Genomic DNA, 17,733 nt, shown 5'->3' on the forward strand with positions numbered 1-17,733 from the left:
GATGTGAATATATATATATTTTTAAATTGACTTGAGAGGGGGGGAGGGGGGAGAGCGGGAGAGACAGAGAGAGAGAGAAACACTGATGTGAGAGACACATGGACTGGTTGCCTCGGCCGGGATCGAGCCTGCACCCGACGTACGTGCCCTCGGCCGGGATCGAGCCTGCACCCGACGTACGTGCCCTCGGCCGGGATCGAGCCTGCACCCGACGTACGTGCCCTCGGCCGGGATCGAGCCTGCACCCGACGTACGTGCCCTCGGCCGGAATCGAGCCTGCACCCGACGTACGTGTCCTTGGCCGGGATCGAGCCTGCACCCGACGTACGTGCCCTCGGCCGGAATCGAGCCTGGGACCCTTCAGTCCACAGGCCCCTCGACACTCTAACCACTGAGCCAGACCAGCCAGGCCCGTTTTTGTCTTGAGTGTGGCTACTGAAAAAGCTAAAGGACACACGTGGCTGGCATGACACCCCCGCCGGACAGTGCCGCCTCGGGCCGCCTGTGACATCAGTTACGCAGCAGACACGGGCAAAGGAAACGATGCACTGCCCAGGCGAGCCCTGGGCTGTACCCCGGGCATGTTCGCCCTGCGGGATCTCCGTCGACCGCCCGCCCCGCCCGAAGCAAACGCCCGGCGGTACCTGGAGCTCCGAGGCGCTGCTGCGCAGCTGGCTCACGTTGGGGAGGGACCCGCCGTGGTACTGCGTCAGGCGCAGCTGCTGGAGCTTCTGGAACTGAACCTGGAAAGACAGAGATTTCAAGACCTTAGAGGCAGGGCAGCGAGGGCTGGGAAAGCATCCGAGCACGGCGTTCTGCCGCGAGCCGGCCCGGGGGGAAGCCTCGGTTTCGGTTTCTTCTCTGCCTAAAACCGTTAGGTTTCCGGTGCTTCGTGGTTTTCAATTGCTCTATTTTTGGAACGAATCTGCCCGTGTCCCAAATGTGCTGTGCGCCGCGAGAGCAGGGCACTCCGGCGGGGCCTCCGGGAGTGTGCGGGGAGGCGTGCAGGCACGGTCTTCAGCGGCGACAAAGAATTTCTTGAAGAAAACGAAGCCAGCCCAGCCGGTGGGGCTCAGCCTAGGATCCCGGAGATCCCGGTTCGATTCCCGCCAGGGCACATGCTGCGTGCTGGAGGCAGCCGGTCAAGGACTCCCTCATCACTGATGTTTCCATCTCTCTCTCTCTCCCCCTTCCTCTCCCTGAAATCAATACAGACATATTAAAAAAAAAAAAAATGAAGCCACGATCTGCGGCTCTGCAACGCTAAGGGCTCCCCCTTCCCCACGTTCTCTCCCAGCCGTTCACCGTCACGTGTAGTAACTGCACAGCTGTCGTCAGCACCCAGGTTCGATCCGAAGCCCTTTCTGTATCACGCAATCGAATCTCATAGCAACACAGCCACTTCTCCTTCTGATCATTTCCACAGGACACATTCCAGAGAGCGATCCTTAAGTCTCTGGGCTCAGCACACACTGCCAGGGGGTTCCCCCGCAGGGTACACCGATGTCTGCAAGAAGACAGCTCCACCAAGGACCTCCCCGACCGGGGTCTGATCACCACGTGGGGCAGGAGGCCCCCTGAGCGGCTGCGCTTGGTACCTGTGGCCACACGCCTCTCTGCTGCAAGTGCTTTGCTTTTCAAGAGGCAATAAACGGGTTACAGTTCTTGTAAACCCCAAAGGGGTCTGGTCTGGTCTTGAAGAGCCCTCCTTCTGAAATAATAAATGACCTCTGCGGTTATATAACCCCGGGCGTTTATAGTTCACGTCAGGAAGAAGGGGTAGACGGGGACCCTGAGGCCGGCTTTCGCCCTTCCGTTACCCTTCCTCTTTGTCTAATGAAAAAAAAACAAAACCCCGACAGACCCGAGTCCACTGCCCGAGTCGTCTCTGCTGCGTCACCCCACCTGTACGGCCCGGAGACCCGGGCGTGGGGAAGTTCAGGGGCTTGCGCAAGGTCACAGAGCTACAGGAAGCCGAGCTACGGCGGTCACGCCGAAAACCCATATTCCTTCTTATTTCTGCCACATTGCTCTTTATTTATTTTTTTTATTTTTTCATTTCTCCCTCAATGCCCGTACTGTTTACAAGCTCAGAGAAGTGAAGCTCGGTTGACCAAAAAGCACTGCTGAGCCTGCGAAGCCCTCTGATTTTCTGTTTCTCCCGCTTATTATGAAAACTTTCGAATATACACAAAACAGACGTACGCGTCCTGAAACCCCATCTAGCCGTCTTCCAGCTCCCACGGTGTTCCCAGCGTACGTCTGGTCTGGATCCGTCTTTACCCCTCCCCTGCCCACGGCGCTCCACTAAAATCCCAGGAATCACACCGTCCCGTATTTCAACACTCATCTCCCAAAAGATAAGGGCCTGTGTCTGGGAGCTTTAAAGGCGCACAAATCCCTTTGGCGGCCTTAGTTTCCTTACACCCACAGAGCCTGAGCTGTCCAACACACCTCCCTGGGAGGCGGTTACGATCTATTCATCAAAACCCAGATCTGAGACGGTCAACGAGAGGGACCCGGGAGCCTTCCCCTGTCAGCTGAGCTCCACGAATCCGGTCTCCGCTTTTGATCTTCACATTCTCACAGCTCTTAACCGGGAGCACTTGACGGCTCTGTCCTTGAAGTTCTCCAGACGGAATTCGCACCCGTCTTGATCTAGGGGCTTTGACCCCTCCCTCGGTCAATCCGTCCATTTATTCGCTTACGTAAAAACTTTTAACTGCGTGTCAGGTGCTGTGCCAGGCACCGGCCCATGAATATGGAGTATGTACCACAGCGCCGGCCTTCAGGGTCTCACAAAGGCTGCGGCTCTTACCTCAAAGCCCCGGCGCTTCCCCAAGCTGCGGTCTGCGTCCAGCCAGACGCCCGCCTCGGCGGGGCCGAGGGCCCTCTCTCCGGCTCCCTCACCGGCTCCCCTCCCAAAGTGCCTGTTTGTGTCTAGAGCCTTCGGGGACGGCGGCACCAGGAAAGAGGGCACTGGGTTTGGAACGAGGGGGCCTGGCTTTGTGGCCTGGAGCTGCCATGCGGCTGGGCAAATCTCTGCTGTCTCCTTCGCGAAGGACTGAAGGACAGACAGTGGCCTGCAGGGCGTCCGGCTCTGGGCAACGTCTCCAGCCACCGTCGCTGACATTCTCAGCTATCTCCTAAACCCATGAGAATTTTTTTTATCTTTTCCTCTTTTGAGACGTACAATCCTTGAAACAGAAAGAACCTTAGAGACTGTCGGTGGCACTGATGAGCCAGCGGCAGAGGGCACAGACTGGCAGGCCGCAGGCCGCATTTAAGCCTACAGAGCTGTTTGACCCCCATGACACTGACCCGCTCAATGTTTAAAAAAAATTTTTTTTAAATATGTCTTTATTGATTTCAGAGAGAGGAAGGAAGAGGGGGAGAGAGAGACATCCATGATGAGAGAGTCATGGATCGGCTGCCTCCTGCGCGCCTCCTGCTAGGGATCCAGGAGCCTGCACCCCGGGCCTGCGCCCTGACAGCGATCGAACCGCGGTCTCCTGGATCCCAGGTCGACGCTCAACCACTGAGCCACACCGGCCGGGCTCAACGTCTAAAATTTTAATTTTAAAATTGGAAGACTGCATATACATCTGGATTCCCAGCCTCTCTTCACTGAGAGGTTGAACAATACTAAACCCGCATCCCTTGCACGGCAAATGCACGGGGCTGAGAAGCGATCGCCCCCCTTAGACAGGGCTTAGGTTCTCCTGCTTGACCAAGTCCTCACTGTACCCTGTCATTCCTCCACGATGGCCCGAGATCACCTGCTATGTATCGTCTCAGGCCTGACCCCTCCACTCATTTCCCGTGCCTGCCTTACCCTGTAACTCGAGTTAGCGACCTTTAGGCTACAGTCACCCGCTTGAGGGAAATTTCCCTCCACGGTCTATAGGAAATGAGATCCAATCCTCTCACTAACTCCTTTTTGGAAATGTATCCTAATGGTCAACGCAATCCCCAAACAAAACCCCAGCAGGCCTTTTTACCAAAATTGACAAGGTAATTCTAAAATTTATGCATGTGCAAGCAGCCCAGAGCAGCCAAAGCAAATTTTGAAAAGAGCAAGGTTGGAAAACTTAAGTCATTTCAAGACTCACTATAAAGCTACGGCAGTCTAGGCAGGGTGCTATTGTGGAAATAAAAGACATATATAGATCAACAGAACAGAAAAGAAAGTCCAAAGATAGACCCGCACGGATATGGTCAATTGATTTTTGACAAAAGAGTGTCATAGCAATTCAATGGGGAAAGAAAGTGTTCTCAGCAAATGCTTCTGAAATAGTTGAATATACACGCATTCGGTGCGACAGTCAGATTCGCACCCCAGCCCTACCACTTACCAGCCGTGTGACCTGACCCCTCAAGCCTTAGCTCGCTTGTCTGCACAATAAAGAACATTCTAGAAACACACTCCATAGGGTCATTGTGAGAACAACCCGAGATGATGAGAGTGAAGGGATGGGTAGAGCGCTTGGAAAAAAGATAAGTTAGCTCAGTTCTGCGTCTTCTAGTCTCCTCAATCTCCTCCTCTCCCAAAGGCCTCACCACTCCATAACAGGTTTGTTTTAATCTAAATACCATGGTTTTTTTTTACAAATATTCAAGCCAAATTCACGCTCCAGGTTGACAACACTGAGTCTATCCTGTGGTTTCTCAACACGACACGCTGTCCTTCAAAGCTGAACGTCTTGAACAAGTTCCTGGCCCCGGCCCCATTTTCTCCCATTCATTCCTCAGTGCCTTACAACCTCCCTTCCAGCCAATGCAGTGGCTCTCACCAAGGTTACCAATGACCTCCAGGTGACTAGAAGACCAAAGGACATGTCCTTATCGTGTTAGACCAAATCAGCAGCACTGGGCTAGGCTGGTCGACATTCCCTTTTATCAATAACCCGCCTGCCTTTTCTGTCTAGTGGCTCTTTAGTCTTCTTTGCTGGCTCCTCTCCCTGCCTTTTAACTAAGTGACGTGGGCTGGAATCACTGTGAGGAACACCATAGGGAGTGGTGGGGATTGTGGCAAAGGGAAGAACACATACACGCCTTATCTAATGGTGGCAGCCATTGTTCAGCTCCAGGTAACTGCTGCCATGCAGAAGCGTAGGGTGAGTGTTGTTAGATAATCTCATTTCTTAAAAGAAGCCAGAGTCGGTATTTTAATGTAAAACCCCAATATTCATTGTTGGGGCCCTAATATTTAAAAAACACATATTTGTGCCCAGCCGGCGTGGCTCAGAGGTTGAGCACTGACCCAGGATCCAGGCAATTGAGGTTCGATTCCCGGTGAGGGCACACGCCTGGATTGCAGGCTTGATCCCTACTGGGGGCCACGCAGGAGGCAGCCAATCAATGACTCTCTCTCATCATTGATGTTTCTCTCTCTCTCTCTCTGTATGAAATCAATAAAATAAAAAAATTCTGTGTCCTACTCACGGCTTCATCCATCAGGGCTGTTTTAAGGGGATTCGTGAATTGGGTGAGAGACTGGTCGACTCTAGGTACACAGACATAGGGAATGCACGCATTTGTACACATGCAGTTTATGTATCTAAACACCACAGACCCCACCGTTAAATCCTCAGCTTCCACCCATTCCCCCTGACGTGCTCTGAGCTTGTCATGCGCGTCCCCGAATCTAACCGAGGTCACACGTGAATGCCCGTGGACACCAGGCAGGTAATAAACGCGTGAAGCTAGTCAGGGGGCACGAGAACAAATTTTTCTTGAAACCCTCAGCCTTCTTTATCTATGTATTTCTTTCTGAGAATGACAGACACGTAAATGTGAGACTATTTCGCTTTGCCCCTAACTTCGCTAAAAGGAAACACCATCAAAAATATAAAAGGCAATGGTGGGGGGTGTGAACTGTGGCCAACGAAGAGAATTCAGGCCCCATTTGGAGGGACGGGCCACCCCCCCAGCTCCAGTCAATGGCTGTCATATGGGAATTCAGGATGAGTGTCTCCCAGTCTTATATTTATATAATATTATAGCATAGCCCGGCCGGTGTAGCTCAGCCGCTGAGCGTTGACCTCGGAACCAGGAGGTCCCGGTTCCATTCCCGATCAGGGCACATGCCCGGGGTGCAGGCTCCCCCATCCCCAGTAGGGGGCGCGCAGGAGGCAGCCGATGGATGTTTCTGCGTCTCTCTCCCTCTCTCTGAAATCAATTAAAAATATAGATTTTTTTAAGAGTATACATTACATATGTTTTTACACTTAAACATCTTATCTATAGAAAAACATACATAGGAATATATATAAAAAACACATATTCTGGGAAAGACCCCGGGTATCTGGGAACATCTCCCAATTTAAAAGCCCTGGCGACAGGTTCAAGGCGTTTCCCCCAGAACGCTGTGCTGACCCCCAAACACCAGGTGCCCGCAGCTCCCTGCGCGGGGACCCCCCATCGCAATCCGGCGCCCAGCCCCGGCCCCCCATCCTCGCCATCCCCCCGGGCCAGCCTCGGGCGCCCCCCCGGCCCGCCGGGGCCCCTCTCGGGCACCCCCGGGGGCTCCCCACCCCCCGCGGCCTCGCTCGGCGGTTGCTCAACCTCCCGGGTGTTTCCCGCTCGCGCCGCCCCCGCGCCGCCCGCAGCCCCTCGGTCCCCAGCGACGCCGCGCACCTTGCGGGTCCCCGCGAAACGCCCGGGGCTGGACCCCGCGAGCCGGCCGGGGAAGAAGCGCCTCCGAGGGGTGCGGGCGGAAAGGCGGGGCCCAGACCCCGGGGCCCGGCCCGCCCGGCCCAGCCCGCAGCGCTCCGGGGGCGGGGGGCGCCCCGGCCGGGAACACGCGCCGCGCGCCGGGCGCTTTCCTCCGGGCGCCGCCGCCCCAGCCCCGCGACCTCCCGCCCCCAGGGCGCGCGGGGACCGACGGCGGGCGAGTGGCGAGGCCCGGACGCCGCCCGCGCGCCCGCCCCGCCCCGCCGGCCCGGGCCTCACCCGCGACAGGGTGAGGTCGGTCATGAGCTGCTCGAAGGCCCGCGTCTCCTCGGCCTGGCGCTGCGTGTGCAGCGCGATCTTCTCGCTGAACTTCCGCGGGTTGGCGCTGCCCGAGCCCGGCGAGGAGGCCATGGCGCGGCCCGGCGCGGGCGGGGGCGCCCGGCGGGCGCGGGGCCTGCGGCTCGGCCCCCGCGTCGGTCCGTCGGTCCGCAGGCCGCCCGAGCCGCCGCCCGAGGCCCTTCCTCCCGCGCGACCCCGCAGAGGAGCCGCCGCGGCCCCAGAGCCTGCGAGCGCCCGGGAGCGCGCGAGGTCTGCCCCCCGCAGGCTCCGCCCCGTCCCCAGGCCCCGCCCCGCCACACGCCCCGCCCCGTCCCCAGGCCCCGCCCCCGACGCACGCCCCGCCTGTCTCCCCAGGCCCCGCCCAGCCGCAAGCCCCGCCCCTCTCCCGCCCCACGCTCAGCCCCGTCCCTGCCGCAGGCCAGCCCCGTTTCCCCAGGCCCCGCCCCCTTACGCCCAGCCCCGTTTTCCCAGGCCCCGCCCCCTCCGCCCGCCCCGCCTCCCAAGGCCCCGCCCCCGCCGCACGGCCCGCCTGTCTCCCCGCCAGGCCCGGTCCCCGACGCACGACCCCGCCCCATCTCCAGCCAGGCCCCGCCCCACGCGCAGCCCCGCCCTGCCGCTCGGCCCCGTCCATCTCCCCGCCAAGCCCCGCCCCTCTCTGCTCCGCCCCGCCAGGCCCCGCCCCGCGCCGTGCGCGGCCGCAGGGCTTCCCCAGGCCGCGGACCCCGCGGCTCGCGCCCCCGCAGGGACCCCAGCTCCGCAGCGCGCAGAGACGCGGGCCGCCGAGGTCCCCGAGACGCTGCCGCGTGGCGACAGCCTGGATCGACGTTACGATCGTAGAACCGGCTGGAACAGCCTTGTCCCCAAAGGGATGAGGGTTGACTTCCTGGGGTGAAAGCCGGGGGCGGGGGGGCGCGCGGCTCGGGTCGGAGCGAACCTCTCGGCCGGTCCCCCCCGCTCGCCGCCCGCCCGCCCGCTCCTGCGACCCCGTCCGTGGAGCCTGCCCAGGCCCGGCCGATACAAAGTTACTAAATCGGCACCTTCTGTGAAAACAAAGAAACAAACCGCCTCTGCTCTGCGCGCCCCGGAGGCACCGTCCCCGCCCGGTGCGCCCTGAGCGCTCCCGGCCCGGGCTCGCTCTGCAGGCCCTTTCCAAGCCTCCCTGGGCCTCTGCAGAGTCGGGCTCGGGCCAGGGGTGGTCCCCCCGGGTGGCCCCGGCCTGGGGGGCGCTTTGGCAGCTCAGAGGCCACCCGGTGTCGATGGAGACAGGCCCCCGAGATGTCCCCGACGGCCCTGAACGCGGGGCTGGGTTCTCACAGGTCGGGAGACATCGCAGAGGCGCGCAGGCCGGGTGCAGAGAAAGGTATTAACTGGGCCGTCAGCACTAAACACGCCGAAACCTTCTGCTCCGCTTACTGGGCGTTTAGTAAAAGAAGCGCAAAATCAGAAATAGCCAAAGCCCCACCCTCGCTCCTTGTGCGTCCCCCCTGGAGACGCGCACCGCGCATTTGATTGCACCGCCCCCCCCACGGTGTTACACTTTTTATCGCGTCTGCTGGGTGCGCCTGCCCACTGCCCATGGAATGCCCAAATTTTGTTTTTAAATCTTACAGCAGGGACAGGCTGAATAATCTTTTGCAGCTTTTTTCGCTTTTGAGATTCGTTTGTATTGTATAGTATTTTGTTTTTTTCGTGCGTCTCATATATAGCATTTAGGCCGATTTTTTTTTTTTAATTTTAATTTTTTAGAACTTTGACGAGATACCTCGACGAGCTGGAGTTTAGCTTGTTTTATTAATTATAAGTGATGTCCTCTGTTTCCTTGTGTGCTGTTTTACCACGCCTTTTTTATATTTTATTTTCTGATTTCTTGGTATAGTGTCTGGGTTAATTATTTAATTTTAATATGTTTTATTGATTTCAGAGAGAGGAAAGGAGAGGGAGAGAGAGAAATAGAAACATCAATGAAGAGAGTCATTGATCAGCTGCCTCCTGCACGCCCCCTGCTGGGGATCGAGCCCCCGAAACCCCGGCCTGTGCCCTGCCTGGGAATCGAACCTCAATCTCCTGGATCCTAGGTCCATGCTCACCGGCCGGACTGGGTTTATTTTCAGAGAACATAGTTTAAGTACAAAAAGATTATTATTAAAATGGTCACAACAGTCCTCACCGACAGAAACAGCCCACGGAGACGCTCTGCTTCACTTACACCTTAGCAATCAAATCAGAGAGGAAATTCAACCGAGGAGCCAAAATTACATCCAGAATCCTACCTGCAGCCCCGTCTCGGCAACGTGGTCGTCGCCTTTCAGCTTCGGAAATACGGTTACGGCTGGCACAGTGGGACACCGCAATAGTCTCCAGGCCCGTCCAGGCTGTCCAAAGGGTAAAACGTTCTTCATTTTCACAGCTGCCTTCCTCCTCCTACTCTCCCTTTGTTTTATACACTTACCAGTAGCATCACCCCCATTTCCAAAAGGGAAAACTGAGGCTCAGAGGAGTCACCGCCACAAGGGCCCACTGCCAGGAAAACCCACGTTCTCACCGCCTTGCTCTTTCCCAGAGGGGCCCGATCTTGTCATTTAACATTAAAAGCTGCCGCGATTTTAGACTTTCAGGCACCAGCCCACCAAACCTCGGCACCCTGATGTTTGTCGTCCCCACCCCCTGATTTCTTTCTACGTCGAGGCTGCTGGGAGCGTATTACCACACGCAACAAGGCTACTCCCGCGTGAAAAACCTCTCTGAGGTAACTCAGCGATTCGGTGGCTCCTTCAAAACACTTTATCAGGGGTTGTTTTGCATGATTATGTCTCACGCTCATCAACCGTCTTGTTTAGCAGGAACTGCTAGTGATGAAACCGAGAAAAACAAACGCAAACGTGAACAAAGGACCTTTTTTATTTCATACAAAAAGATACAAAGGCAATTGTGTGCTGCAGCGACCTGCCGGGCAGTCCCAATTTTGGGGGGGGGAGGAAGTAAATTCGTGGCAAATGTCAGGATGGCTGGCAGAGAAGGTCAAAGGAGGCCCGAGACTGGACAGAAATTCAAGCTCATGAACAAAAGAAGCGAGAGGAGCAGGGTTTCGATGCCACCCGAGTTCGTCGGGGCCCTTTCAATGCTACTGTGACATAATTCTCCGCATAGCTGCTCTCAGAATCTTGAGGTGAAAAATATGTTTTTATGGATTTCAGAGAGAGGAAGGGAGAGAGAGAGAGAGAAACATCAATGATGAGAGTCATGGATCGGCTGCCTCCTGCGCGCCCCCTGCTGGGGATGGAGGAGCCTGCACCCCGGGCCTGTGCCCTGACCGGGACTCGAACCCGTGACCTCCTGGATCCTAGGTCGATGCTCAACCGCTGAGCCACGCCGGCCGGGCTGCCATGTCCTATGAAAGGAGTCGTAAGCCCGGCTCAGGGACGTGGCCTTTGGGCCCCGACAAGCATTAGGGATGGGTGTCCTCTCTGGATGTAAACGGGCCGACACTTTGGTTGGTCCGGGTTTTTGAGGCGATGCTACCTGTGACAGCATCTTCTTTTCATCTGAGGAGAATATCTACTAAAAAATCATCTTGCAAAATACGCCAAAACACGTCCCGCCTCACCCGCCTGCGGGCTGCCTGGAGCGAGCGGACTCCCACGGCCCGCGTTTTGCACCTGCGGGCCTAACGGAAAAAACCGATACTCACGCCCGCAATAGGGACACATCGCATGCTTTTTCTTATGAACAAAACCGTTTATTGGCTTTAAATATACATTGGTAGATCTTTAAATGTTAGTTTATTTTGTTAGGTTTTACAGCATGGTGAAAGAGAGGATATTGAACTGAAACATTAGAGGAAACGGAGGCTCAGTAGCATGATTTAATTGATATATTTTCCTGGATACAGAATTTTTAAAAAGGTCTATGGCTTTTTATCTAAGAATAAAAACTTCCTAAAAGTTCAATGTTCATTTTTATTTATTTATTTATTTTTTAAGTCAACGTTTAGAATTGAACGTTTTTGTTTTTTTTACGGAACCCAGAAGACTGGAGTTCATAAAATAAAAGCGTGGTGTGAGCAGCAGGGGAAAAGAGAAAGAAACGGGGGAACATGTCGCGTTGGCTCTTTTCGTTTAAATTTTTGCTTCAGGCCGTTTAAAACAGGATTCTCTCTGCAGCTGTGCAGATCAATCCTAGTGTTTCAGCTGTAAGAAAGCTCTGCGATTTCAGATATACAGATAAGCCAATTTTTTTTTTTTTTAAAAAAAACTTTTCTTGTAGTATCCTAATGGCTTTAAAAAGCATCATATAAATCTTTAAAATTCCTTTCACCCTTTCTTTATTTACTTAAAGAAATAAATCTACACTTTAATAAAGCGCTCAAGCTATGAAACAGTTTTGAAAAAAATTACATCCTAGGCGAGGCTCACCCGCCCCTTTGCCTTGGGGGGGGGACGGAGGGGACCGTGGCCCTGACCCTCGCCGGCCTCTGCAGAAACCCCAGGCGGGCAGGCGCCTCACACGGGAGGGAGGGCGGGCCGGGCGCGGAGGACCATTCTAAATTTACCCAAATAGCTGCATTTTATCAGTGGGGACTCTCCCATCCACTGACCAGAGAGTTACTCTAACAACTGTCAACGTTTAATGGCAAAATTTAAAAACATCCTCTCCCTTATCTAGGAGTGCTTCCCCGGAACACAGAACAGGGACCCCTACCATCCCCTGCCCGTAAGGGGAAGCAATGCGGGGGGCCCAGCGGCCTCCCGGATCCTTCCAAATATAAAGGAACTTCGCTTTTAAAGGGCGACCTCGCGGGGACAAGCTGGCCTGACCTCTTTGCGTGCATGTCGTGGGCGCTGACGGCCTTCCCTCCAGCTCACAGGCGTTCAAGTCCCACCCGCACGACTGCCGATGGGAACGGGCCCCCAAGCTCCCCCGACGGTCATGGGACCTCTGCGCCCGAAACGGCAGAGAGAGCTGAGCCCAGTGCCCAGCCCTTCCCACGTGACAGAAGAAAATGAAGGAGCGAGGGCCAGGCTGTGCCTGAAATACGATTTCACTATGGAAAAAAAAAATAAAAATAAAGGGGGGTGGCTACAAACGTCCGGTCAGAGCGGGAGCTGAAGAGGTGGCGCTGGGAGCGCGTCAGGCTGGGGCACCGCCGTGGGCTGGTCTCCGCGTCCCGAGGGGACAGAGGCCCTGGGAAGGGGCGGGAGGGCCCCCGAGAGCCTGTCCCCCCGGCTGGCGGCGGGGCGCCGGTCACTTCCCGTAGAACTTCTTGTTGAGAAGGAAAATCAGGAGGTTCACGTTCACCTTGGCCCTGTCGAACAGCTTCATCACCGCCACCCCCTCGTATTGCAGCTGCAGCAGGTCCTGGGGGACACGGTCACGCGGTTAACCCCAGCTCCTCCTCTAAGCGCCCAGTAAAAAAGTGGTTTTTTTTTAAAGAGGGCGTCAAGCCACTGAGCAGGTTTGCGATTCTGTCAAGGCTTGTGCTTGAGGATTTCGTTCGAGGCCCAGGCACCGGCTCCACCGAGTGGCGTCGCCAAGCGGGAGCTTCGGGGGGGCTGCTCTGAAGGTCTCGGCATCTCAGGGCGCACAGGCCCCGCCAGACAGACAGAGCCACACGCGGCCCCTTTCTGCGCAGCGTGGGGCCCGGCTCGCGCCGCACGGGGACAGCGTCCGCCAAGGGGGTCTCTTTTCTATCTACTCTGCGACCGGGACCCCAGACCCAGAGGCCCCCCCCCCGCCGTCCTATCGGGTGCAGACCCACCTGGTAATGTAACATAAACGTCTCCATCTGAACGCCCATGAACTTGGCTTTCACCTCAAAGTCTCCCACTTCTTCTGTCGGGCTGATTTCAAAGATAACATTTTTAAACCTGTTGAAACATAACATCAGGAGGGTGTGATTTTTTTACGTTTTTATATAAAAATATCCTGTGAAATGCAAAAATTTTTATATTTTTATATAAAAATATCCTGTGAAATGACGAGCAATGTCTTCAAGAGTGACGGGGGGAGGCGGGGGGGGGGGGGGCCCTAGCCGGTGTGGCTCAGTGGTTAAGAGTCTCGGGCTGCGGACGGAAGGGTCCCGGGTTCGATTCCAGCCAAGGGCATGTCCCCCGGTTGCAAGCTCGATCCCTGGCCCTGGTCGGGGCTTGTGCAGGAGGCGACCAATCGATGTCTCTCTCTCACATCGATGTTTCTCTCTCTCCCTCCCCCCCTTCCACTCTCTCTGAAAAGCAATGGAAAAGGTAACTGTGGGTGACAATTAAAAAAAAACACCCAAAAACAAAAACTAATGGTCATTCAGCTTCGAGAAACACGGGCAAGACCATAAAGCTGCGATAAATGCAGGAATGAAAGACACTGACCCCTGAAGTAAGTGAATACTCACTGATTCACTTGCAGGTCCTCAATCTCCAGGAGGACCCCTTTCTCGTGGAGCCTGGCTGCCGTGTATTTCAGAGAAATCTTCTTGCTTTTCTTGCCTTTCATCTCCCTGGGTTTCTTGGAGACCCTGTCAAAACGACACCACGTCAGTTTCTATAACTCCCCACTTGGATTCTCCTGGCGATTCAAGGCTGTGAGGTCAGAAAGTGAACTTCCCGGCCACGGGAGCGTCAGTTCTGAAACGGCACGTGAACGTTAGGTTCGCCGAGGCAACGCCGGCTGAACTGATTTCGTCTTTAATTTAAGTCACACTTGAGAACGCACCATGGACTTGACAGTGTCCAGGTCCCTAGGCCCCTGCTGGGAAGTGCGAAGGCTCCTGACGCCCGCTTGCGGGAACTGCGCTGAACCCCAGGGGAGCCGCCCCGCGCCCCGCGGCCGCGTGGGGAGAAAGTACGAACATCTTAGAACAAGCACTTTTTAGAAGAGCTGAAGCCAGCACAGCGAGTAGAGAGGAGAGGGAGCAATGAAAAAATAGACGGATGTTAGGAGCCGCTGGGATGACCGAGCGGAAAGAGAAAGGATGAAAGGAAAAACTGAGATCGACAAAAATCAGGGGTTTGGGACTCCCGAGGGAGGGTGGTGTCTCAAGAAACGGGGACAGAAGTGCTGGCAGGAGTGTAAAAGTGAATAATCCAACAGAAATACCTATAAAATCACAACCGCACAAAACTTTGGACCCCGCCATCCCGCGTCGAGAAATTTATCTTTAGAAATACGCCCACGTTTGCAAAACGACATATGCACAAGAGCCTACTTGTTGCAGAATTTAAAAAAACAAAATAAAATAGGTAACTGGAAAGAACAAACATGCCCATCAACGGAGAACTTATCGAACCAGCCGTTATATCTGGCTACGCAGTGGAATACTATGCGGCCGTTAAAAAGGAGCGGAGTGCTTACAAGCGAGTACCCGCGAAACCCCCTCACGGTGGCCGTCTGCGCCGTATAGTGACAAACGGGACCAGGGATTTACACAAACGGCTAGAAGCAAAATCAAGAGCAAATGCAGTAAGGGGTCCAGCGAGCTTTAGGCAAAAATTTCCCAGGTCACGTCAGTGACCTCCACTTCTTTCCCCCCCCCCCCGACACGGGCTCATTTTAAAGGAAACACTTTCCTGGCCGGCGTGGCTCAGCGGTTGAGCATCGACCTATGAACCAGGAGGTCGCAGGTTCGATTCCCGGTCGGGGCACAGGCCCGGGGTGCAGGCTCCTCGATCCCCAGCAGGAGGCGAGCGGGAGGCAGCCGATCCGTGACTCTCGTCATTGATGTTTCTCTCTCTCTCCCTCTCCTTTCCTCTCTCTGAAATCAATAAAAAACACATTTTAAAAAAAAATTTTTAAATAAAAGCACACACTCACTTGCCCCGGCTGGCCAGGTTGTCCAGGCAGGTCTTGATGTAGCTTTTGTAGTAATCCACCTGCTCCCCGTAGAACGTGGCCTTGGAGTTGAGAGCGGCGTAGGTCTGCTGCAGCTTCACCAGCTCGGCCTTCCTCCTCTGCCGGTATCGCCGCTGGTTCCGGATGTCCTGGGACGCAATCGTTCGAGTGAGGGGAACGTCGCCGACCGCGAGAGCCCCGCCGCGCCCGGCCGCGTCCTGCGTGGCCGCCCATCCTCACCGGCCGCAGCTCGTCTTCAGCAACGGGCCAGGGAACTCCGATCATCGGGTCCCTTCCCCCGCCCCTCGCCCCCCGCTTTAATTTTCTAGAGGGAGGGAAATGTGTCGCTTTCATAGACTTTAAATTTAAATTCTTAGAATTTACGTGCAAGGCCGGTTCCGTGAAGCCTCTTAAAGTACGTCGTCAGGAGAGGGAGATAGAGAGAGACCGGGGTTTTATATCAACTGATCAACTCAGTGTGGATTTTATATTTCACAGAGACGCTTAGGAAGAAGCCCGAGGCAAACTGAGACACGGACGCTCGGGTTCATGCTCCCTGTGAACCGAGGCTCTGACCTAGGGCCGGGTCCTCGCGTTACAAGGACCGGAAGCGACTCTCCCGGGGAAAGGACGGGAACCTGCCCGCGAACGGAGGGCCGGTGGCCATCGGACCCGGGCCCCGTCCCTACAGGCCTTGGAGCGCGGCCGCCGGGCCCCCGGGGTCCCCGGCCGTACCCTGGCGATGTCGTTGATCAGCTCCTGGTATCTGTTCTTGGGGTTCACCGTCCCCAGCTCCGCGAGCTTCTTCAGGCCCAGCTGGATCTTCTCTTTCTTCTCCTGGAGGCTGAGGTTGCCGTCTTCCTTGACGGATTTCGACTTTTTCATCTTGTCGGGAGTCTTGGCGTCGCGGATAGCGCGCCTCTGCATGGCCCTCTGATGTTCCGCTTCCTACACGTAAAAGGCCCCCCCCACCGCCACCGGTAAATTCAGGGCAGCCGCCCGGAACCCGCGTTTACGCAGCCCCCAAACCGCATTCTGGAAACGGGGGGGGGCACTCAGCCCACAGCCGGCGGAGAACCCCTGACTTCTGAACCCCTGACTTCTTGGGGCTTCCCTGCTGGACTCCCAGGTACAACCAGGAGCCCGGGCTCGACTGGCTACAGGACCCCCCCTTTTCTCCCTGTCACGTTTGGAGACGCGGAAGCCCCCTCGTTTGCTCTGGGGCGCAGCTCGAGAAATGCTGCAAGGACGCCAGGGCTCTTGCTAGTTCTGCCGCCTCCTGGAGGCTGAATCCCGCGCAGGCCGCCCCCCGGCTTTTAAACGGCGCTGCAGCTCAGCTTTGCGGGTTCCCCCGTGGCTTCCGGTCTGTTTACCACGTCTCCCCAACCAAGGAGCCACAGACCGTGCTTTTATTCCACCTTATCGAGGCGCCTGACAAAATTCTAAGTCTGTGACGCCCCATAAGTTACCGGGCGGAGGCCGGGACTCTGCCTCGGGTCGAAGGAAAGGAGGTGCGGGGAGCCCCGCGCCCTAAGGCGTCTGCCCGGAGTTAGGAACCGGCAGCTTTCTCAAGGAGCCGTAACGGCCGCCGCCCTCTGGGTTACCCGCAGGCCACCCCCCACGGGGGCATCTCTGTGCCCTGTTCCGGTGCCTGTCAAACCCCAGGTGTCACCTGCTCGCTGGTGGCGGGCGTCTCGAGGATCTCCGTCAGGGTCTCCCCCGGCTGGAACCGGATGACGTCCACAATTAAACGCTTTGTGCTGAAAGGAAGCAGAGGAGACGTCTGAAGCTCGGCGGGCGCCCTGCCTCCCCCCGACGGGCCTGCGGGGCAGTGGAGCCACCACCAGGTGCCAAGGCCCCGGGCTCCCCGATGCAGCTGCGCCAGGGGGGCCACCGCGGCTGGACGGCCAAGATGTAAATGTCGCCTTAGCGTCTGATTGGGAAACAAAGGCAGGTAAGTCCTGCGCCGAGGGAGATATTCGAGGCGGCCGCAACGACGGGCCGGCAAGGCCGCGGTGACCGCTCCGGGGGGGACAGGCGGACTCGTCGGCCGAGGCCGAGGGGTCTCGGGAGGCCACATAGGTCACTCCGCCCCCCCCAATCCTCACTTCAGCAGGATGGTCCGAGCGTCCATTTCTGCATTTTCGTCTCCGGGCACATCAAACTTGTTGGTCAGCGTGAGGGACACCTCCGTCTTAGCCAGCGCCTCCTTGTTGGGGTCATTCAAGCTGCCGGTGCCCTCCCCTGAGGTTTAGGGAGGGAGAAGGGGTCAGTAAGATAAAGACGGGAGACGCCGGAGGGGAGGCGCGAGGGACGGGGCGGGCGGAGCCGGGAGAGGCCCGAACGAGCCCACGTGGCGCCCGGGCAAGGCCGCCTCGGGCCGAGGAACAGAAACGCGTGGCAAACAATAAAGGCGCGGGGCCCACAGGGGACAGTGTCGTAAACGCCCGGCCGTCGCCTCGGCCCCGGGTGATAACCCTCCCTCTGCTCGCTTCCTTCGCGGCCCGTGAGGTCTCGTCGCCTGGCCGTGTGGACACACGTTTAAAAACGGCCCCTCCGCCCGCGTTTCTGTCCCCGACGTGCGCTCAGGGCAGGGGCGGTGCGGACACGGGGGGCCGGCCCCCTCCCTCCCGCCAGGCGAGCCAGAGCCTCACCTATGAGGGACTCGATGGTGGGCACCTCGCCCAGGTCGTCCAGCAGCTCGTGGATGGGGTCGTTGTGCTCGGGGGCCACGGCGTCCTGGTGATCCAGGAGGAGCTGCAGGGACCGAGGGGTCAATTCCGCCCCCACTCACCGCCCCCAGGGAGGCGAGAGACAGGCCGGAGCTCAGCCCCCTCCCCCGGGGACCGTGAGCGGCAGCCGGGGAAGGCGTTAAGGGCGGAGGGGCCTGCGGGGAGCTCG

The 17,733-nt window shown here is 57.0% G+C and overlaps 2 protein-coding genes across 3 annotated transcripts in view; both read right to left on the minus strand.

Annotated features, from left to right (window-relative positions):
- CRTC3 (CREB regulated transcription coactivator 3) overlaps positions 1-7,095 on the minus strand; it is a 51,722-nt gene extending 44,627 nt beyond the window's left edge. For both annotated transcript variants that reach the window (XM_087829249.1, XM_087829248.1), the window contains exons 1-2: positions 6,955-7,095; positions 645-743 (exon numbers count right to left, since the gene is read on the minus strand). In XM_087829249.1, the coding sequence (XP_087685375.1) occupies positions 645-743; positions 6,955-7,086 (231 nt within the window). In that variant the 5' untranslated portion in view covers positions 7,087-7,095. The remainder of the gene's footprint in view (positions 1-644; positions 744-6,954) is intronic.
- Positions 7,096-10,728: 3,633 nt separating this feature from the next.
- Positions 10,729-17,733, minus strand: part of IQGAP1 (IQ motif containing GTPase activating protein 1) — a 52,760-nt gene continuing 45,755 nt past the window's right edge. Inside the window, exons 31-38 of the mRNA XM_087829129.1 lie at positions 17,487-17,589; positions 16,941-17,076; positions 16,505-16,592; positions 15,568-15,780; positions 14,815-14,981; positions 13,397-13,519; positions 12,770-12,878; positions 10,729-12,369 (exon numbers count right to left, since the gene is read on the minus strand). Of these exons, the coding sequence (XP_087685255.1) occupies positions 12,256-12,369; positions 12,770-12,878; positions 13,397-13,519; positions 14,815-14,981; positions 15,568-15,780; positions 16,505-16,592; positions 16,941-17,076; positions 17,487-17,589 (1,053 nt within the window). The 3' untranslated portion in view covers positions 10,729-12,255. The remainder of the gene's footprint in view (positions 12,370-12,769; positions 12,879-13,396; positions 13,520-14,814; positions 14,982-15,567; positions 15,781-16,504; positions 16,593-16,940; positions 17,077-17,486; positions 17,590-17,733) is intronic.

Source organism: Miniopterus natalensis, chromosome 22, assembly GCF_054644295.1.
Source record: "Miniopterus natalensis isolate mMinNat1 chromosome 22, mMinNat1.hap1, whole genome shotgun sequence".
Taxonomy (NCBI): Eukaryota; Metazoa; Chordata; class Mammalia; order Chiroptera; family Miniopteridae; genus Miniopterus; species Miniopterus natalensis.